At 54.4% G+C, this 21,639-nt stretch overlaps 1 protein-coding gene and 1 long non-coding RNA gene across 3 annotated transcripts in view; both read left to right on the top strand.

Annotated features, from left to right (window-relative positions):
* The window catches only part of LOC141979368 (uncharacterized), a 163,383-nt gene that overhangs the window by 52,475 nt on the left and 89,269 nt on the right, over window positions 1–21,639 (top strand). The window lies entirely within an intron of this gene.
* Window positions 2,949–5,992, top strand: ELFN2 (extracellular leucine rich repeat and fibronectin type III domain containing 2). Of its 2 annotated transcripts, XM_074941534.1 has the most exons (2): window positions 2,949–3,587; window positions 3,660–5,992. In XM_074941534.1, exons 1-2 carry the CDS (start codon window positions 3,270–3,272, stop codon window positions 5,673–5,675), a joined length of 2,334 nt encoding a protein of 777 aa, XP_074797635.1. In that variant the 5' UTR covers window positions 2,949–3,269; the 3' UTR covers window positions 5,676–5,992. The 2 variants fall into 2 exon arrangements, with proteins under 2 accessions (XP_074797635.1, XP_074797634.1); XM_074941533.1 differs by having other exon boundaries at window positions 2,949–5,991.

Below are 21,639 nucleotides of genomic sequence, written 5' to 3'. Positions count from 1 at the left end.
ATCTGACTAGCACGGGACGGGGCTCCTCTGCACAAGTCATGTTGGCCGAGCCAGGCTTGCCTCTGCAAGAGTGGAACCTTGGGCCTGTCCTAGGAGCCGCCTCCCCTTCAGTTGTGCAGGCGCCACCCTGCACCAGTGTTTGGGTGGCTCTGCACCCCAGAGCTGGCCCGGCGACTCGAGCGTGGGAGCTTGCGGCAGTTCCCGCTTTGCTGTCAGTTCCAGCCAACATAATGAAATGGGCTGAAGCCAGTAGCAGCGTGCCAGGGCTAAACAGAGTCTGGGCACTGCATCCATGGTGAAGAGGGGTGGGGGGTTGCATCGGGGACAACTAGCCAAGGGGAGGTTGCCAAGCCAAACAGTAGCAAAGGTAGAGGTACTTGTGTGTGTGAGAGAGAAACCCAGTTCAGTTCTTCCCCTCCTCGCAAGGGGCTGCTCCCACAGTCCACTTGAGGGTGTGTTGGGAGCCTTGCTCCTGGGGCTGTCTCTGGAAACTACATTTGTCTGTCTGCTTATCCCGTTCCCTTGTGTTCGTGGAGCTGGCTGGGTGCGTGCAAGCAGGGAACCCAGAGGCCATGCTAAGGGAGAGGGAGGGCCAAAGAGAACAGCGTAGGGGGGTGGGACAGCAAAAACCACTCAGATGGACCTAGGTAGGGAGACAGCCAGCTCCAGTGGGAGGTGGGGAAGAGCGCTAGGGAGCGACAGGAGCAAATCAGCAGTGACCCAGTTGGGGCCAGCTGAGCCTCCTTCCCTTGACCCACAGGGGGTTGCCGAGTCAGGGCATTATTTATTATTACATTAAGACTTGAAGACAAGAGGAGCCAGACCTTGGAACCCAGGACCACTGGCTACAGCACAGTCCCTGGCCACAGCAAACCTGCACTTCAGCCAGGGGCCGTTGCATGATGGTAACAGGCGGAATAAGGGTGGAGGCCTCAGCCAGTCAGCGGTGGGGAAGGGGTCTTTTCCTCCCTCTTGTTGCTTGGATCCCGCTCAACCTCTGCCCTTGCCCCACTCTTTCCTCCCCCTGCCCTCCCCTTTGGCTCTTGGTTTTCCTTTCTGGGTTATTGAATATGTAAGTGTCTCTCTCTGACACCATCTCTGATCCCTTAATCCGGCTGCCCTGGTAATTCTGCAGCCCCAGATCAGCTCAGATCTCTCCACAGACATAAGCCTCCTCCTTCAAGGGTTTGCGTTTCTTCTCCGCTCCCCCAAACCCCCCCTCTCCCCCCGGCCACCTCTTCATTCTTTCTGCCCTTCGGGTCTCTGCACTGGAAATTGGTTGGGCTTTAGCAGCAAAGGGTTTAGCAATATCTTTAGTGAGCGTCCCTGGAAAAAAAAAGAAGAGTGAAGACAGAATCCTTAATCTTAAATAACTAAGATGCATTTTTTTAATCTTATTTCTTATAGCTCCCCCCACCCGTGCCCCAGTTGGAGAATGGGAATGTCTCCTTAGCCCCCAGCAGAGGGCACTGAGCCAAGGCTGGGGATGCACTGAGAGCATAGTGTGAGAGGGGGTCAGTGGGCGAATGGGGATGTGTCAGCAGGTGGTGCTCCTGCGTGGAACGGAGAAGGGCAGATCGGGCCAGAGAAGGGAGACTGCAAATGACTCCTTGGCACCAGCAGGGGATCTCTCACAAGAGAGGGGTGTGTTGGCAGCCCCTGGGAAGAGGTGACTCCAGGATGGAGCAGGGAGGATGTTGGCTTGGTGTCAGTAGGGGGTGCTATTTTCTCGGTCAGGATGACTCTCCGAGCCTGAGAGTGGGGGGGGGACAGCAATGTTTCCCTGCCACCAGCAGGGGGTGCTCTCCCATGGTGGGGTAAAGCGGCTGATGATCCTTTCCCTTCATCCTAATGAAGCTGGCTGGATTCTTTAACCAGCCTGGGCAGGAAATAGTTTGGTCTCCCTCCCTGGCAGTAGGCACCACGAGAGCACAAATAAATAAAATTAATAATACAGCACATGCTGCCCACACCACTCTGGGGTGCAGCTCTGTATACCTGTCCCATGCCAAGTAAAGCAGCCAACCATTGCTGGAGGGCTCTGACTGACAGCCCCCATCCGCCCTGTGCCAACACAGCCCTCTGCTCCAGCATGGGCGTCCGGCGCTCACAACCCCCTCTCCCCTGGTTCCAGACTTCCCTCTCTGAGCCCTGCTTGCAAAGGCCGCGTTGTCCCCAACCCTCGCCTGCACTGAGACGAGGGAATTATTTTCGGAACGAGAGCGGTTATGCAACCAATGAATTATTTATCATTTTGCATCAAGGAAAAAACCCCATTTAGTTGGGATTCTTATTTATTTATCGTCAGTACGCGCGCACGTTTGTGTACTGAGCGATTTCCGTTCTCTACACCAGCCGCTGAAACTCCTTGGGGTTGGGTTGGCTTGGGTTGTGTTTCTTTATGCTCTGGAGTTTTAAGCCGATCATAACACAGCCGTGTCCCTCCCTCTGTTCCATCCCACCTTCCCCCCCCCCCCCCCCTTGCAACCAGGCTGTGATTCCATTACATAATGAAACCCAAGTACCCTTCTGGCTATCACCGATACAAGATTATGTTGCAAGGGATCCCTTTGCCAAGGCTTATCAGTGTAGCAGGCAATACCACCTCCCCCCACCCACAACGCTCTCTTTTCTGCTCCTCCCTGTCCCCAAGAAACTAACAACCCTAGCTGTCTTTTTCCGTATTTCAAAGCCCCCCTGACTGATGCCTCCACTTGTCTCTCATGTGTTTCCTTTCCAGATTCCGGTGACAGATGGATCGCTCGCTCGCTAGCTCTCTAGCTCTCTATATTTTTGTTTTCAAGATGTTGATCTGAAGTTCTGAAGCATCTCGGAGGGGACCCAGGAGAGGGGGAGGAGGAGCAACCCAGGGAGCCCGGCGACAGAAGAGGCAGCTCCTCCGAGACACCTGGGGGTTGTGGGGGAAGGCGGAGAGGGTGTGGGGAGGTGTCGTTCCTGAGCCTCCAAGAAGATTAGTTGTTTAATTTTTGTTTTGTTTTAAAGAGAAGCACAGATTTCCGCTCGCCCCCCCTTTTCCCCCGATTGGGAGCAGCAGGAAGGAGTGGATTTTGCCCCCTGCTGCTCTACACCCCGGGGTTGGCACGGAGAGAAAGAAAAATGTTGGTGACGGCACCAGATAGAACTGAGGTGCCTGTGCCCTCCTATTGCTAACCACCAAGGGAGCGTCGCCTCTCGTCCCCTCCCTTTGCTCTTCGGAGGCTTGTTTTCCTTTTTGCCAGCAGGGGGAGGGGGGGGTGCCGCATCCGAACATGCTGCTTCTGGGCTTGTGGGCAGCTGCCCTGCTCTGCGTGTTCTCCCCCGGCATGGTGCGTGGCGACTGCTGGCTGATCGAGGGGGACAAGGGTTACGTGTGGCTGGCCATCTGCAGCCAGAACCAGCCTCCCTACGAGACCATCCCCCAGCATATCAACAGCACAGTGCATGACCTGCGCCTGAATGAGAACAAGCTCAAGGTGGTGCTATACTCCTCCCTCAACCGCTTCAGCAACCTCACCGACCTGAACCTGACCAAGAATGAGATCTCCTACATTGAGGACGGGGCTTTCATGGGCCAGGCCAACCTGCAGGTCCTGCAGCTGGGCTACAACAAGCTCACCAACCTGACAGAGGGCATGCTGCGCGGCATGGCCCGGCTGCAGTTCCTCTTCGTGCAGCACAACCTGATCGAGGTGGTCACACCCACCGCCTTCTCTGAGTGCCCCAGCCTGATCAGCATCGACCTGTCCTCCAACCGGCTGAGCAGGCTGGAGGGGAACACCTTCACCAGCCTGAGCAACCTGATGGTGTGTGAGCTAGCTGGCAACCCCTTCAACTGTGACTGTAGCCTCTACAGCTTCCTCACCTGGCTGGTGGTCTTCAATAACGTCACCAAGAACTATGACCGGCTGCAGTGTGAGACCCCCCGAGAGTTCGCCGGCTACCCGCTCCTGATGCCTCGACCCCACCACAACCGCAACGCCATCACCATCTTCCAGTCCATGTGCCGGGGAGGCACCATCCCATCCCTCTCAAGGATCAACCCCACCCCCTACACGCCCGACTCCCAGAGAGACCTGGATGAGAACTCGGGGTTCAACCCCGGGGACTTCCTCTCCGTCGAGCCCCCGGCCTCCTCCACCACCGACTCCTCATTCAACCCCAGCATCAAGCTGCACCACGTAACCATCACCTCAGCCACCTTGGTGGTGACGATCCCCTCACCCTTCAGCAAGATGTACGTGCTGGTCCAGTACAACAACAGCTATGTTTCTGATGTCACGACCCTGAAGAACAAGAAGGAGTTTGTCACCCTTAGCAAGCTGAAGGCCCACACGGACTACACCTTCTGTGTGGCCTCCATCCGCAACTCCAAGCGCTACAACCACACCTGCCTGTCCTTCGCCACCAGGAGCAAGGGGAGGGAGGACCCAGTGCCCAATACCTCCACCACCACTCATTACATCATGACCATCCTGGGCTGCCTCTTTGGGATGGTCATCGTCCTGGGGGTGGTGTACTACTGCCTGAGGAAGCGAAGGATGCAGGAAGAGAAGCAGAAGTCCCTCAACGTCAAGAAGACCATCCTGGAGATGCGCTATGGCTCGGATATAGACACCAGCTCCATCGTCCACACTTCGCAGAAGCTGGGCGAGCCGCCCGTCATCCCTGTCTCGCGGATGTCCTCCATCCCTTCCATGATCGGGGAGAAGCTGCCCCCGTCCAAGTCAATGGAGGCTGGGATGGAGACCCCCAAAGTTACCACCAAGGGCAACTACATTGAGGTGCGGACGGGCGGCGGGGATGCGCTGGAGAGAGCCCAGCGGGACGATGATCTGCGTGAGCTCGACAACGGCCAAGGCTCGGCAGCTGAGATCTCCACCATCGCCAAGGAGGTGGACAAGGTCAACCAGATCATCAACAACTGCATCGACGCCCTCAAGTTGGACACGGCCTCCTTCCTGGGAGGAGGGAGCGGTGTCGACTCGGACATGGCATTTGAGTGCCAGTCCATCCCTGCCGGCTCCTCGGGTGGGCTGGAGCGGCCCGGCTTCCTGTCGCCACCCTACAAGGAGAGCTCCCACCACCCCCTGCAGCGCCAGCTGAGCGCGGATGCGGCTGTGGCCAGGAAGACCTGCAGCGTCTCATCCAGCGGCTCCATCAAGAGTGCCAAGGTCTTCAGCCTTGATGTGCCCGACCACCCACCAATGAGCAAGTCAGATTCCAAGTACATCGAGAAAGGCAGCCCACTCAACAGCCCCCTGGATCGTCTTCCCCTGGTGTCCCCGGGTGCCATCCACCACCTGGAGGTCAAACCTTCCTACCATTGCAGTGAGCACCGACATTCCTTCCCGGCCCTGTACTACGAGGAGAGCGCCGACACCCTGAGCCAGCGGGTGTCATTCCTTAAGCCTCTCTCCCGCTCCAAGCGGGACTCCACGTACTCCCAGCTCTCCCCCAGACACTACTTCTCGGGCTACTCTTCCAGCCCCGAGTACTCGTCCGAGAGCACCCACAAGATCTGGGAGCGCTTCCGGCCTTACAAGAAGCACCACCGGGAGGAGGTTTACATGGCGGCTGGCCACGCCCTGCGGAAGAAAGTCCAGTTCGCCAAGGATGAGGATCTTCACGACATCCTGGATTACTGGAAAGGAGTCTCCGCTCAGCAGAAGTTGTGACTCTCTGTTTAAAAGGAAAGAAAAAAAACCCAACAACCACCAACAGAAGAACCACTTGACTGTGAACAAAAACCGAACAGGCCCCTCCCGCCATGACAAAAACGAACCGAGAACCGTTTCTTACAAAGTTTACAAAAAAAAAAAAAAAGACAAACAAAAAACAAAGTCCCGCAATGAATTGTCTCTCCTGTGTTATGGGGACCACTGTTCCTCCTGCAGCTGGTTGGGAGGAGCCGCCTGCTTTGACACTGTGGTAATGATGCTGACGGGCTAGCGGGAGGGAAGGATGAAGAGGGGGTTAGGCATGGGCAGGGGGCAGAGAAGGATGCTAACCAGGCCTAGACTAAACCACTAACCATCGCTTTTATGTTCCTGTTGTTATTTTGTTCCAGATTGTGGGGAGGTTTTAAGGATGGGAGTGGGGCTCCTGCTTGCTCCCTTGGGGGAAGCCCCCACCAAGAGAAAATGGGGGATGTCACAAAACAAAGAGCCCCTCCTTGGCATTTTAAGGGTTTGGGGGTCTTCAAGGCTTCCTCCCACCTCCCCAAGACTTGTGGGGTTTGTACAGACTCTAGCATGTAACTGGAGGCTCTCTCTCTTTTTCCTCCACCTCGGACTCCATTAGGGTTCCCTGAGCTTGGGGTTGGGTCTCCTGGCTTGTGGCCACATCATCCTCCCTTGTTCACTGAGGAAGGGAGGTAGGGCACACAGCACAGGGCTCTCCCCACCACCGGTGCATTTCAGAAGAGAGGTCACCGACTTTCTAAGACCCTGGGGAACCCCCCACCCCCAGCCGAACAGTCCAGTTGTCTTCCAGGAAATGCTGGGGAGCATGTTCTCTGGCATGGCAAAGTGGGGTTCGCTAATGGCAGGGCGATGGGGGAGTGGGGAAGAAGATGGGAATTCCCAACTGCACTGAGATGTGAAGGGTTCCCCCTCTCACCCCCACCCCTGCCCTGCCCCAGAGCTAGGGAGGGGCACGCATCTCCCACTTCCTTCATTTGTGCTGCAGGTTCTGCACCCCCCCCTTGTGCTTCGGGGGGGAAGTGGGGGGATCAGACCCTTGAGGAGGGCCTAGGGGAGGAATAACAGTCACAGGATGCTCCTATGCCTCCTCCCACCCAGCTAGACCAGAGCAGGGCCCCCTTCTCCCTGGGTGGGAGGGGGTAGAATGAGTGGATGGGACCGGGCACAGCTCTCTATTGCCCATTACACTGGATGTGTAAAAAGGTGAGTCTGGAGAGGACAGTGTGGGGGACCTGGATTCCACACGAATAGGGCACATGCGCCTCCCACAGATAGGCGAGAGCTTGGAGAAGAGGGGGTAAAATATGGGAGGGAGGGAGAGAGAGAGTGTGGGGAATGGCCAGGGGAAAGAGGGTACAGCCCAGGAGATTGGTTCTGGGGCAAGGGGAAGGGGGGAGCAGCCTTGGGGGATGATTTCTTGGGCCCTCCCTTTGTGGGCTCTGCCATGGAGGTGGTGTTGGGATGGGAGAGTTATCTGCTCCTGGGCTGAGCTCTCTCCCTGCCCTCTGCAAAGCTACCAGCAGGCCTCCTCCTCCTCCATACTGGGCTGGTCCTCTGTGCCACTTGCCACGGTGCCCACCCATCAGAGGGAATCCCCAACGTGCCTGCAAACCCCACATGCCCAGCCTGCTCCCCGCCCAGCACTGCTCCCTGCGACTTGGGCCCTAGCTCCCCGCCAACTGGGGAGAGGTAGGGAAGGGGGCTACAGCCCACTGCCCTCCCTTCCCCCGTCTGAAGAAACCAAAAGCACAATCTTTGGCACCCACCAAATCCCCGGCCGTGTCCTTTATTGGGGAGCCTGCTTGCGGGATGGGGGTTGTTTCAAGTCAGCTGGCCACCCCTCTCCCCAACCTTTGACAATCTTTCCCCTTTCTCAGGTGGGAGCAAAGCAGAGGCCGAGGTCTCCCCTCCCTCCCGTCCAACACTGTCTGAGCTTGTCTGTCCAGGGGGAGGCTGCATTGCGGCTGGCTCCAACTTCTGCCCCCAGGCCATGCACAGAACCTGGGAGGGGGCATTCCCTCTGAGGAGCTGCTCAGAGCCCAGGGGATGGTCAGAGGCTCTGGCTGCGTTGCAGGGTTGGGGGGCAGGGAAGACAAGGATATAGGGCCCGGGTGTCTCTCCACATTGGGCACAGGTACCAGTATCTGTCAGACAGCTTGGATCCTATTAGCAGGAGCTAGTTAGTATAAACAGATTCTCACATGCGGTGGTGGAGTAGCCCTGTCGGTCCCAGGATGGGAGAGAGCCAAGGTGGGTGAGGTAATAGCTTTAATCGGACCAACTTCTGTTGGTGAGAGAGACCCGCTTTCGAGCCATCGACCTCGCCGGTCTAGTCTTGTCAAACTGAGTCTCGGCTATTCGTGGGCAACAGCACCATCCAGTGACCGGTGTGGTAAATCCCAGGGGATTATTTCCTAGGAGCTCGCAGAGTGTATTCCCTATGGAGATCGTAGGGAAGGGATCCCAGGGGTATAATCCCAAGGAAGGGCCTAGGGAAGGGATCTCGGGATATAGTCCCAATGACGATTCCAATGTTAAATATCCTAGTGCAACCCCAGGCTCATATTTCCTCAGACCCCTTTGCTTGTCAGGATGCAGCATGGGCTCTTTGGCCCTGTGCTGACTCTGGCCGCAACACAGCCCTTCTGCCCCCCGAGCTTGAGTAGTGAGGGGAAGGGTGCGTGCGGATCTGGGGTTCAGACCAACTCCGGGGGCTCATAAAACAAGTGAGCCTGCAGATGAAGGGAAGGGGTTAGATGGTGCTGACTCCCATCATTTCAGGAAAGGGTGAGGACCTGGTGGGGGACCGACGGGACTGAGTCCTGTGTATACCTTGTCCTGTTATGTGTCCCTCCCCTCTGCTTTTCCTCAACGGTAGTGCCAGTGCCTGGGAAGTCCCATAAGCTATTCCACGTAGCCACATGGTGTGGGGTGAGCTGGGGGTGTGTGTGTGCTATACTTTGCCAGGATCTCAGCTCCCATTCCATCCTCCAGGGGAGGAAAGGAGATGGAGAATAAGGGGGGTGGGTGAAGGGGTGGGGGGCTGCTGCTGGTCTCCTGGAAGGAGAAACTCCTGTTGCCTGGGGTGGGGTTGGGGTTGGGTTTGAAGGGGTGTGCCACCCAAGCTCCTGCCCCACAGTGACCCCCAGCCTTGGGGGGGGGGAGGTTTGCACAAGAGGACTGTTCTGAGGGGATGGGAGGGGGAACAGCCCGCCCCTCCTCCCCGCCGCTGGCTGGTGAATGGGAAGGACCGCCAGCGAAGTACACACACACCATGACTGAAATGAGCAGATCTAACCTTATCTTTGCATGATGATTTGACTGTATTTTTCTGAGCAAATACCTGTTGTGTATGTGCCAGTTCTTTGAGATTTAACCCCCTCCCTTTCCCTGGTCCCTCCCCTCCCCACCCTCACCCTGTTGTGATTGGACAAGAGACTTAAGATCTCTTGAGGGAGCGGACGCCAAAGAGAACCCAAGCCAGGTGCCCGAGCTGAATGATGCCCCAGCCCTTCACTCTGCAATATCCATCCCTCTCACCCCATCCCTCACAAGTTTCCTAGCTCCTGGTTAGGGTAGTGGCTACCTCATGGTCAGGTGTGATGGGCCTGGTGCTGCAGCCCTTGCTCACTCTTGTGGTCATTAGCCCCTCCTCCTCCTCCGGCCCCCACTGTTGTCGATAGAGCCACTTGCATGAGCAAGGCCCCCAGCCTGAACCCACGAGTGAGGCCAGTCAGTGGAGAGACAGAGTCTTGGTTTGGGGTGCCCCAGCTTTGGGGACCCCTCTGATGTCTTCAGGCCTGAACTCTGAAGTCAATGGAAAGACTCCTGCTGACTTGAGTGGGCTTTGGAGCCGACCCTTTCCATCCCCCCCTCAGATAGCTGGCAGGGTGGAGCTTGGATGGGGGGCACTGTGTGATGGAACTGCTAATGCCTTGTGATGGAGGGGTGTGTTAAGGGGGCCACCCTGAGTCTCCTGCCCTGTCTGGAGTTCCTGGACCTCCAACTGCCAGGCTGTGAAACCACTCAGAGGAAAGGGTTTTCTTGGGGCAGACTCAGAGCCTGAAGCTTATGGCTAGTTTCTTGCTTTGTTTCTGTGCTGGTGGAGAGAACCCAGGATTCGTTGCAGGGACGACAGGAATCTCCAATCAGTTGGCTGGAGCAGAACTGGTTTCCTGTGCCCTTGGGATGGATGCTGGGTGCAGCCCCCCACGGAGAAGGGGAAGTACTTGAGCTGGATTCCTGTGCCCCTGGGAGGGACTCTGAACCTTGAGTGGATTGCTGTTCCCCTTGCAAGAGAGGCTAGGTTCAGACCCCACTTGTGCTGTATAGTACTCATTCCTCGCTGCCCTGCGTCCTATGTCGTACAATTCCTCCCCAGGCTGCTTGAAATATTCATGAACTACAAATGAAAATTAATGTCAAGAAATGCTAGCTGAGGCCGTGTCCATGTGTTTGCAATGCTAATCAGCGCCCCTGCCCGCCAGAGCCTCTCTGAGGCAGCTCACAAGGAGAAGGGGCACCAGCGAGCAGGGGAGCAGGGGTGGGCAGCAGAAAGCAAGAGGAGGGATGGATGGGCTCAGAGAGGAGCGAGGGATGGGATGAGACAAAGAAGAGAGGGAGAGAGAGATAATAAGGGAAGGTGGCAGAGCGGGAGGTGGGGGAGTTGGAGCAATGGAGAGGAAGTGGAAGAGGGAGACAGGACAATGGAAAGGAGAGAAAAGGGTGGGGATGTTGGAGAGGAGGAAGCAGGTGGGGGCAGGGGAGAAGGGTGAGGTTGACAGAGAGGAGGAGGAGTTCGGGTGATGGAGGGGAAGGGCAGTGACAGTATACAAATGGAGGATAAAGGAGGAAGGAGGGATGGCAAAGATGTAGAGATGGGACTAGGGGAGGGGTGTCAGGTGGGGAGAGGAAGTGACGGAGGGCTGGGGTGGACTGATGGAGAGGAGAGAACAAAGAGGGAAGAGAGAAGGAGGGATAGAGGGGATGGAGGAGACTGAAGTGACTGAATGGAGGAGCAGATAGGATGTCTGAGAGGCAGCGGTGGATGATGGGATGACAGAGGAGTAGTACTGAGGAGGCTGGGTCGATGGGGTGGCTCTGACCCCTCTCTGTGGGTACTGTGCCACTTCCTAGTAGGGCTGGACACAGGCAGCAGCGTGGCAGGGAGCTGGCACTTAGAGCAATGGGCCAAGTGGGGCAACAGCGCGCGTCACTGGAAGGCCAGCCCAGTCAAACCATGGCTAGAAGCATATCTTGGAACACTCCCCCTCCGTGGATGCCTCCGCTGGTGAAGATCCTCCCATCTGGAACCTGTCAAGCGCAGCTCCCACTGCCTCAGCCTGGGATGTAGGGAGTTCCCCTGCATAGCTCAGCATGGGGAATGCATAGCGAGTCCTGCTACCCAACGGGAGGCACCTTGGGGTGGCCAACCAGTGCCTGGCACACATGAAGCTGCCCAGGTTTGTAGGACATCCCTTCCTGGCCAATGGCATCCCAAGGAACATGGGAACACAGATTTGAAAATGGGCTCCTCACTCTAGCAGAGGGAAGTGTAACACGATCCAATGGCTGGAAGTGGAAGCTCGACAAATTCAAGACTGGAAATAAGGCATACATTTTTGACAGCGAGGGTAATTGACCATTAGGACAACTTACCGAGGGTCGTGGTGGATTCTCCATCACTGGCCATTTTTCAATCAGGATTGGCTGTTTTTCTAAAAGATCTGCTCTAGGAATTAGTCTGGGGAAGTTCTCTGGTCTGTGTTATAAGGAGGACAGGCTACATGATCACAGTGGTCCTTTCTGGCCTTGGGATCTATGTCTCTATGAACAAGGCAAGCTACTGGTGGTGGTGAGTGGCTTGTTCTTAACTCATCTCCCCATGGGGATCTGCTGTCTTGGAGAATCGTGTCTCTTCTCTTCCCTCCCCCGGAGGTTTCTGGCGTTTTACCCCAAGAGGGAAGAGTAGAGGCTGTGACACATTGAAGTCTCTTGTGGCACTGGCCTGTCTCTGTACCTTGCTCCCACCAGACCACCTGCCCCCACACAGCCAGGGGCTGTCTCTGTGCTGCTCCCCCCAGCCCTCTCTGGGTGGGATGCCTCCATCTCCTCTCCTTTTCCTGGCAGGGATGGATTTCCCCTTCTCCTCAGCTCCCTCCTTCCTCCCATCAGGCCACACCATCATAGGGACACTTGACCTTTGCCTACACTTCCCCACCCCACATGAGGCCTTGCTCTCAGGTGACCCCTGCTCTAGAAATCCTACTTCCTCTGCTCCTGGGCACACTGGGGAGAAGGCTGGTTGTGAGGGGTCAGCCCAGCTCTCCCACCCCCATGGCTTTGTCACAGGAACAACACCAGAGGGCCAGAGAAGGGCAGAGAGCCAGCGGTTCCCTCTCCAGTGTCCACCCCATGTGTCCCTTGAATGTAATGCAGATCCGGAGGCAGCTGCCCAGATTGGTTCCTCGCCAGCCGCTCCTGTCCCTCCTTCTGTAACGACCCTGTGACCCTTGGTTGTGTATGGACACATTTGATTTTTATCTTGTTTTTATTTTTATCCCCTCCCCCCTTGTTTTAAACTGAATGGCACGAAATCGTTTTTCCTCAACTCGGAGATTCCTGTATGGAGAAAATCAATTTCTATATTTGCAATAAATTTCTTATAAAAAAAAAAGCAAACAAAAAACAAACAAAACGAATTGAGCAAGTCTGTGTCTGAGTCTGCTTGTCTCTCACCGCCTGGCTTTCCCCCTAGCCCCCCAGGAAGGGCTCCCTGGGGTGGAATGGAGTTGGGGCGGGGTGCTTCCTGGGATGGGGGGGTGACCATAGGATGCACTGCTGAGAAAGTCGGTGAGGGTGGGGAGTGACGGAAATTAGCTGGGGGACAGAAAAAGCAAGATGAATGGCTGAATTTCCAGCAGTGCTTAGCACCCAGCAGAGTCCACTGAGAACAAAGGCATGCCCATGTTGCCTCCATCTCTGCTCTTGCCCCGCATCTGCTCCATGTAGCCACTGCCTCTCTCCAAGTCTACCCCGTTTCCCTCCTACGTCCCACCTCCTCCATGTCTTGTTAGCACCATCCTGCATCCTGCATCCTGGTCCTTTCTGTTCCATCCATCCCACGCCCAGTTTACTCCCCACTTTGTTTCCCTGCCCCTGTAACTTTGCACCCCTGCGTTCCAGGTCCGCTCCTGCTGTGTTTCCATGTCCAAGGTCTGTGTGTTCTCTAGGGCTTCTCATACTATTCAAATGCATGTGGATTCGATTGCACACATCTAATAGCAGCTTTTGAGCAGCCTCTACTTCCTATCTGTATCAGCAAAAGCAAATGAGCCAGCCCTCAGATGTACAGATTTTACAATCTGAGCTGGGGAGGGAAGTTGGGCCAAACACACTTTCTGCTCCCCCCGATCTCAGGACTGCTGGGGACTGACACCGCTCCCTCCTAACGCAGAGCAGCCTTGGGGATGCTCTACATTATGCCTTCTGCAGCCAGCCACTACACTGACAGTGTTATGTGCAGTTCTCCGCCCCCCTCCTCCCTAGATAAGTTCCTTTCCTGTCCGACATCACTTTGCAGGGAGGGGGTTACTAGGGCTACAGCAGCTGTGCCTCACTCAGGGATTCCTCTGTGTCAGGAGGAGTCCCTGGCTGCCCTTCTAGGGTACCTGGCTGGCTGTTTTTCTGAGAATTCAACTCACTACATCGCTCTGTAAATGTAGAGCTACAAAGGACAGGCTTGGGGAGACCGACTGAGGAGGACTCGAGGAGGTGAGCATGCTCTCGTAAGAAAGAGGAGGCCTGGGTGTAATCAAGGCCCTTTGTACACCACGGAAAGGGGTTACAAGCTCCCTGGATTCTGCATTACTAGTGTAGCTCACGAAAGCTTATGCTCAAATAAATTGGTTAGTCTCTAAGGTGCCACAAGTCCTCCTTTTCTTCTTGCGAATACAGACTAACACGGCTGCTACTCTGAAACCTGGTGCAGACTAGGGAGCCTGAGGGATCTATGGCTATTAAATGACACATCTGGGAGGGTTTAATGAATTAAATATAACCATTAACAATCCAGTCAGTACAGTACCCCCTGGCATTTATTTTGAGATTAGATTTTGTTCACGCTGGCCCCACGTTCTCAGCGTCTGGTACATCAGAGGTTTGGGTCAGCATGTCACAGGGTGGCTGGCCCTTTAAGGCGAGATGGGTCTGAGCTGGCCTGTGTTGCCAACCACTCTCCTCCCCAGGAGGGGAAAATGAAGGCGGTCAGGTGACTCAGTGAGGCCTCTGGGGTGGATAAGGAAGACACCTGGAGAGAGCATGGTGGAAGTTGAGGGCTATGGTAGTGGTGATGCAAGGAGCAAGAAGGCTTCTGCAGAAGACTTTGAGCTAGCAGGAGAAGGCTGATTGCCTGTTGCCCTGCCCTGGGACCTGGTCTCCAAGCCCTGGCCGCAGGTAGGCAGAATGCAGTGCATTGCAGTGTTGCCATTTCTCTTGATGGTTTTTTTCCTTCTCACCAGTGACAGGATCTGGGCAGGGGCTGACCAGTCTGGGATGGTATGGGAAGCTCCAGCCCCTAGGGAATTTGAGCCCTCTGATTTGCTGCTGGCCTCCTGGGACTGGGCAATGGATCAGAACTGCTACAGGCAGAGCTCTCTGTCTCTCCCCCTCCCCTCAGCACCCCAGTGCTATGCTGGCAGGAGGGGATGCAACGCAGAAAGAGTGAGAGTTCTGCAGCACGGGGGGGCTCTCCCCTCCTGTGAGCAATGGGGACAGGACAGTTTCCCCCCTTCCCTCTCTCCCTGCACAGCCCCCAGCCTAGGAAGGGGTGGAGGAATGAAGGGCCCCTGGACCTGCCCCCTTGCTTGGTAGGGGGAGAGGGGACCCTGCTGCAGCCCCCCCAGGCCTGGGAAAGGAAGGTGAAGAATCCCAGGAGGAGCAGAGGTGAGGTAGGGGGGCTGAACTGGAGGAGGCAGGAGCTGATGGCGGCAGAACTGGGGATGGAGGAGGCTGAGGGGGTTGCACTGATGGAGGTGCTGAAACTAGGTGGATAGGGACAGAATTAATTGCTGGGCAGGGGATGGGCAGATATGGGGTGAGAGCTCCTGCAGTAGGGGCTGAAATCCTGTTACGCGGTAACATTGGGAGTGTGAGCAGCACTGTCACACGCACGGTGGGCAAGGGGAGTTTAGAAATCGGACACAGACCAGAAACAAACCCCACGATTTAATCCCCAAACCCCCCAACTCATGAATTTTTGGGGGAGTCCAACTCCTGACCTTTGATCTCTTGAGCATGGTGACACTGCTGTACCCCAGCAGAGATGCTGCGGAGGAAGGACTGTTGAGAAGGCTTGGCTTTGAGTTCCATTTGTTTTGACAGACTCTGTGGTACCAGTCCAGATGGAGCCAGAGGAGAGTAATTGGAGGGCAACTGGAAACTGTGTAAGGGCTTAATAAACTGGACCCCAGAAGCGGAGTCTTGTTTTTGAATGCCTTGGGCTGTGGTGTTTCTAAGGAGCCCTGAAGAGAGGAAATTCAGGCAGAGGTGCTGCAGGGCCACCCCAGGCCGTGAGGGTGTGTACTGGAGGCTGTGACTGTTACAAGGGAGACTGTATAAACTGCATGGTAAAAGCTACCAGGTGGTTTTGGTAACCGAGTAGGGGGCAGTCATGGCTTGTGGCACCCAGGAAGGCTCTGGAGTCACTTTGGGATTATGGGGTAAGCGCATGAACCAAGTGCTTCTGCTAAATGTTCAGCAGTGAAACAGTCACCAGTGCTAAATTGCCATTGTTTGGCTCCAGGGGGGAATGTATAATCCAGTTGAATTTGGTTGTCTCAGCTACTGTTTCAGGCTGTCTGCAGACTCAGGAAGTCAGTGTTGCATCGGGCTGAACTCACTTCCTGTTTTCAAGGGTATTTTCATGCCACGAGGGCTAGAAACTTACCAAACATCAGAATTTGTGTCTTTTTTTTTTTTTTTCCCCCCGGCAAGGGGCGGAATCAATAGCAAGTCGCATGGCTGCAGATTACACAGGCCCTTGGCTGTAATGTTGTGTGCAATGTGCTGGGATGTGTGCAGTGTTGCCCTCTACTGGCTGGAATGTGTCAGGCCTGGCAGTGCGCCCCTGTCTGTCTGGTGTCTAAAGCCCGCGGAGGTAGGTTTCACTCGTAAGGCTGCAGAATCTTCAGGGTGTGTTTCAGTGGAATGGCAATAAGACGTGGGGCCCGTGATCAGTTCCACCTCCATGCTCAGACAGCAGCAGCTACCAGGGCCAGCCCTGCGTAGCTCATTGGCCGGGCTGGAAAATGTTTTTGGCACCCTCCCAAATGGCTGAGTAAAAACTAACCCCCCGCCCCCACTGATTTGGTGCCCCTGGAAGTTGGCACTGAGGCTGGCTGCCTTGATTACATGCCCCTGAGACTGGCCCTGCCAGGTATGGTACCCTCAGCTGGTTGTTTAGAGGCCTACAGGAAATGGGTGGGTATTTCAGCTCCTTGGGAACTCGCAGCCACCCCACCAACAACACTAACTGAGCCCCTGGCCCGCAGATACGGAAGCCAAAGATTAAACTGGTCAAGGAGACTGAACTGCCCACTGAAGGCTGAGACACATCAGTGGAGCAGAGGGATGCTTGCCATGTTGTGCTAGCTCTGGGGATACAGAGAGGGCTGCCGGGCAGCCTATATAAATATAAGGGACTGGACGGGGAAGGGATATTTCTGGCCCAGGGCTCTAGTGTGGGAAGAGGTCTAGGTATAGCCTTGATTCCCTGCCCTCTAGAGGGGACTGGAGGTGTACACAAAAAACAAATGCACACAACAGCCATTTTCAGCAGAGGACCGAGGAGTGATCCTGCCAAATAACAAGGGTTACCATACATCCGTATTTTTCTCGACATGTCCAGCTTTTTGGTTCTTAAATCGCCGTCTGGGAGGAATTTTTAAATATCTAAAAACGGCCGGGATTTTGCCATTAATTTCTCCAAAGAAGAATTGATCATTCAAGAAAGAGAGTGAATGTTGATCACTTGAGAGAGTGCCCGCTTTTCCCCACTTGCTCCCAGTGCTTGCGCCATGAAACAGCTGTTTCGCGCGGCTGGGAGGGAGGGGGGAGGAAGAGGAAGACTATCATGAAGGGGAAGGGAGTCCAGGAGAGCTGGCTGTATTTCAAGGAATCCCTGTTGAGGTTACAGGGACAAACCATCCCGATGAGTCGAAAGAATAGTAAACATGGCAAGCGACCAGCTTGGCTTAATGGTGAAATCCTAGCGGATCTTAAACATAAAAAAGAAGCTTACAAGAAGTGGAAGGTTGGACATATGACCAGGGAAGAGTATAAAAATATTGCTCGGGCATGTAGGAAAGATATAAGGAGGGCCAAATCGCACCTGGAGCTGCAGCTAGCAAGAGATGTCAAGAGTAACAAGAAGGGTTTCTTCAGGTATGTTGGCAACAAGAAGAAAGCCAAGGAAAGTGTGGGCCCCTTACTGAATGAGGGAGGCAACCTAGTGACAGAGGATGTGGAAAAAGCTAATGTACTCAATGCTTTTTTTGCCTCTGTTTTCACTAACAAGGTCAGCTCCCAGACTGCTGCGCTGGGCATCACAGAATGGGGAAGAGATGGCCAGCCCTCTGTGGAGATAGAGGTGGTTAGGGACTATTTAGAAAAGCTGGACGTGCACAAGTCCATGGGGCCGGACGAGTTACATCCGAGAGTGCTGAAGGAATTGGCGGCTGTGATTGCAGAGCCCTTGGCCATTATCTTTGAAAACTCGTGGCGAACGGGGGAAGTCCCAGATGACTGGAAAAAGGCTAATGTAGTGCCAATCTTTAAAAAAGGGAAGAAGGAGGATCCTGGGAACTACAGGCCAGTCAGCCTCACCTCAGTCCCTGGAAAAATCATGGAGCAGGTCCTCAAAGAATCAATCCTGAAGCACTTAGAGGAGAGGAAAGTGATCAGGAACAGTCAGCATGGATTCACCAAGGGAAGGTCATGCCTGACTAATCTAATCGCCTTTTATGATGAGATTACTGGTTCTGTGGATGAAGGGAAAGCAGTGGATGTATTGTTTCTTGACTTTAGCAAAGCTTTTGACACTGTCTCCCACAGTATTCTTGTCAGCAAGTTAAGGAAGTATGGGCTAGATGAATGCACTATAAGGTGGGTAGAAAGCTGGCTAGATTGTCGGGCTCAACGGGTAGTGATAAATGGCTCCATGTCTAGTTGGCAGCCGGTGTCAAGTGGAGTGCCCCAGGGGTCGGTCCTGGGGCCGGTTTTGTTCAATATCTTCATAAATGATCTGGAGGATGGTGTGGATTGCACTCTCAGCAAATTTGCAGATGATACTAAACTGGGAGGAGTGGTAGATACGCTGGAGGGGAGGGATAGGATACAGAAGGACCTAGACAAATTGGAGGATTGGGCCAAAAGAAATCTGATGAGGTTCAATAAGGATAAGTGCAGGGTCCTGCACTTAGGATGGAAGAATCCAATGCACCGCTACAGACTAGGGACCGAATGGCTAGGCAGAAGTTCTGCGGAAAAGGACCTAGGGGTGACAGTGGACGAGAAGCTGGATATGAGTCAACAGTGTGCCCTTGTTGCCAAGAAGGCCAATGGCATTTTGGGATGTATAAGTAGGGGCATAGCGAGCAGATCGAGGGATGTGATCGTTCCCCTCTATTCGACACTGGTGAGGCCTCATCTGGAGTACTGTGTCCAGTTTTGGGCCCCACACTACAAGAAGGATGTGGATAAATTGGAGAGAGTCCAGCGAAGGGCAACAAAAATGATTAGGGGTCTAGAGCACATGACTTATGAAGAGAGGCTGAGGGAGCTGGGATTGTTTAGTCTGCAGAAGAGAAGAATGAGGGGGGATTTGATAGCTGCTTTCAACTACCTGAAAGGGGGTTCCAAAGAGGATGGCTCTAGACTGTTCTCAATGGTAGCAGATGACAGAACGAGGAGTAATGGTCTCAAGTTGCAATGGGGGAGGTTTAGATTGGATATTAGGAAAAACTTTTTCACTAAGAGGGTGGTGAAACACTGGAATGCGTTACCTAGGGAGGTGGTAGAATCTCCTTCCTTAGAGGTTTTTAAGGTCAGGCTTGACAAAGCCCTGGCTGGGATGATTTAACTGGGAATTGGTCCTGCTTCGAGCAGGGGGTTGGACTAGATGACCTTCTGGGGTCCCTTCCAACCCTGATATTCTATGATTCTATGAATGCGGCATGCTCAGGGGTGGAGGTGGGGCCGGGGGGGATTTGGGGAAGGGGTCCAATGGGGCAGGGAGGGGGCGGAGTTGGGGCAGGGACTTTGGGGAAGGGGTTGGAATGGGGGCAGGGAAGGGGTGGAATTGGGGCGGGGGGCCACGAGCAAATCTCCTCTCTTCCCCCCCCCCCGGTGGAGTGTCCTCTTTTTTGAATGTTCAAATACGGTAACTCTAAAATAACTACCTGTATTGGTCTAACTTCTATCCCCATGCAGGAAATATTGGGGCGGGGGGGAAGAAATCCCTAAATATCTAAAGGGAATGGGGACTGGCTGATGAAAGGAAGGATGGTCCAGTGGTTAGAGGCCAAGCTTGAGCTGGGGTAAATCTGGGTTCAATTCCCTGCTCTGCTGTAAACCTCCTGTACGATCCTGGGCAAGTCACTTAGGCCCACAACCTCAAAGGTATTGTGCCTTCATTCCCTGTCTGCCCAATAGGGAAGTGCTGTTATTCCCCATCTCCCAGGGAGCTGTGGGGAGAACTACCCTGCTTGGGAGATGCTCAGATACTCCAGTGACTGGGTACTTAGAAGAGGCATCCAAGTGCCACAGATGAATGGCCTGGTTTTGCAGTCAAGGTACTGGCCTGGGGATGCAGGAGATCTGTGCCGAGTGCCTGGCTATGTGACAGACCACCATGTCTGACTCTGGCCAAGTCACGTGACCTCTCTGTGCCTTAGTTCCGTATCCGTAAAACGGAGACACTGACACTGCTGTTGCCCTGCCCTTTGTCACTATCCTCTCTCGCTCTGTTTTTGTACAGCTCCTAGCACAAAGGGGCCCTGGCACCAGCTGTGGCTGTAACACAAATACTGAAGGTGGGGAAGGACGAGGGTAACAGAGTATGGTGTGTGGGATGATGAGTTTAGTCCATGAAGACGGAGACTATCACTCTTGCTAACAGATCCTTGGAAGCATTCGTGTGGCGTCTGGCCTGCAGGCAGCGGCAGGCTGGGAGCGCGACCAAGCCCGGTCGGTGCTGCCTTGGGAAATGAATCAAAAGCTGCCTCGCTTCTTAAATAACAAAGCTAAAGAAAACCCTTTAAAAAAACAAAACGAAAAACAAATCAACAAAATCGCGCCTTCCAGGATGTATTCTCCATCTAGAGAGCCCAAAAGGGCAGCTTTAAGAATTCATTGCAGCTCCTGTACCCAATTTTCCAGCCCAGTGCCTTGTCCTGCTTGTCTCGCTCCGGCTTCGGAAGGGAGAGGAGACGAGATGCTGCCTGGAGCGCAGGGGAGGGATGTCTGAATAATGCCGCTGAGTGAGAGCTGGGGACGTCTCTCAAGAATTGCAGGGAAGCGAGGGAGTGGGGAAGAGTAGGGCTGGTTCTCGGGTTTCTCTGCTTCCCTTGGCAAACAGGCAAAGATCCTCCCCACCAGCCTGGAGTCCCAAACCGTTACTGGGCATTTTCCTGTGCCTTCTATTTTGCTGCCTTAGGCTTCTGGCTGTTTGGATCAGTCTGGGGAGGAGAGAGACACAGGGCAAGGGACTCTTTTATAATCATGGGTACAAGCCTCAGCCTGCATGGTGCCAAGGGGGGATGAGATCCACAGCTGGTATAAGGGGGCTGGGGGCTCAGTGGAGTTATGCCTAGGAGGTAGGGATCACTGCAGTATTTATTATAGACCTGTGAACCCAAGACATTGATTCGCCAGGGCAGTAAGGGATTGGGATGGACTCAAAGGACGGATGCAGGAGACGAGGCTGTAGAGGCTACATCAGTGTCCTGTGTTGTATTTCCCGGCAGGTGGCAGGCAGGAAGCTGGGGCGGTGTTTGGAGAGTTTGTGATTTTGCATGTCTCTAGCACCTTCCGCCAAAGGAGCTCAAAGTGCTTTAAAAGCACTGAGCCAAATTCAGATCCAGCATTAGCAAGTCCAGCTCCATTAAAGTCTCTGAGCTGCTCCTACTTCCACCGGTCTGAACAAGGCTCATTAACTGCTTAAATCCCGCAGTGCCCTGTGAGGTAGGGAAATACCATTTCAGATGGGGAAATTGAGGCACAGAACAGTGAAGTGACTTGCCCAAGGTCACCCAGTGGGGTCAGTAGCAGAGAGAGTTGGAGTCCTCTGTTCTAACCACTACCTCATCCAGAAGAGTGGTGTCTCTGCTGTCTAGATTCTAGTCAAGCTGCTATACAGCACCCATCACGGTAGTATCTGAACACCGTCTAGCTGAACATGACTAGAAGCTGTTGTGTGTGGTTCCTTCTCCTGGGGGGAAGGATCATGAAGGGGCACCACATCCCCTCATCAAGGAGGCAGGGAATATCCGTCACAGCCCATGCTGCCTGGAGAAAAAGCGAGTTGCTGCCTCAGTTTACCCCAGCCTCAATTCCTCGTTATTATGTCCCTGCTGTCCATCTGCCCATGTCCCCCATCTCTCTCATGTGCTGGAGTGGCAGCCAGGTATTTGTGATTGGTATTGGTATTTGTGATGCTGTCTGCTGAGCACTCTGTGGCAGGAGCTGCCAGAACGAAGCTGTGATTTAGATAATTAGGGCTAATTACAGGCTTCTGGGGGCTCTGTTTCCACACAGGCTCTGTGCGGATAATACCCCCCCTTTCAGGACCATCTCGGGGAATGGAGCAGGAGGGGGGCACTGAAGAAGTGAAGCTAATGGCACCAAAGTGGCAACTGGGAAAAGGGTGCTCTTTCCCTCA

The sequence above is a fragment of the Natator depressus genome, chromosome 1 (assembly GCF_965152275.1).
Source record: "Natator depressus isolate rNatDep1 chromosome 1, rNatDep2.hap1, whole genome shotgun sequence".
Classification (NCBI taxonomy): domain Eukaryota; kingdom Metazoa; phylum Chordata; order Testudines; family Cheloniidae; genus Natator; species Natator depressus.
Note: the sequence above shows the minus strand (reverse complement) of the source record. Positions and strands in the feature narration are given on the sequence as shown.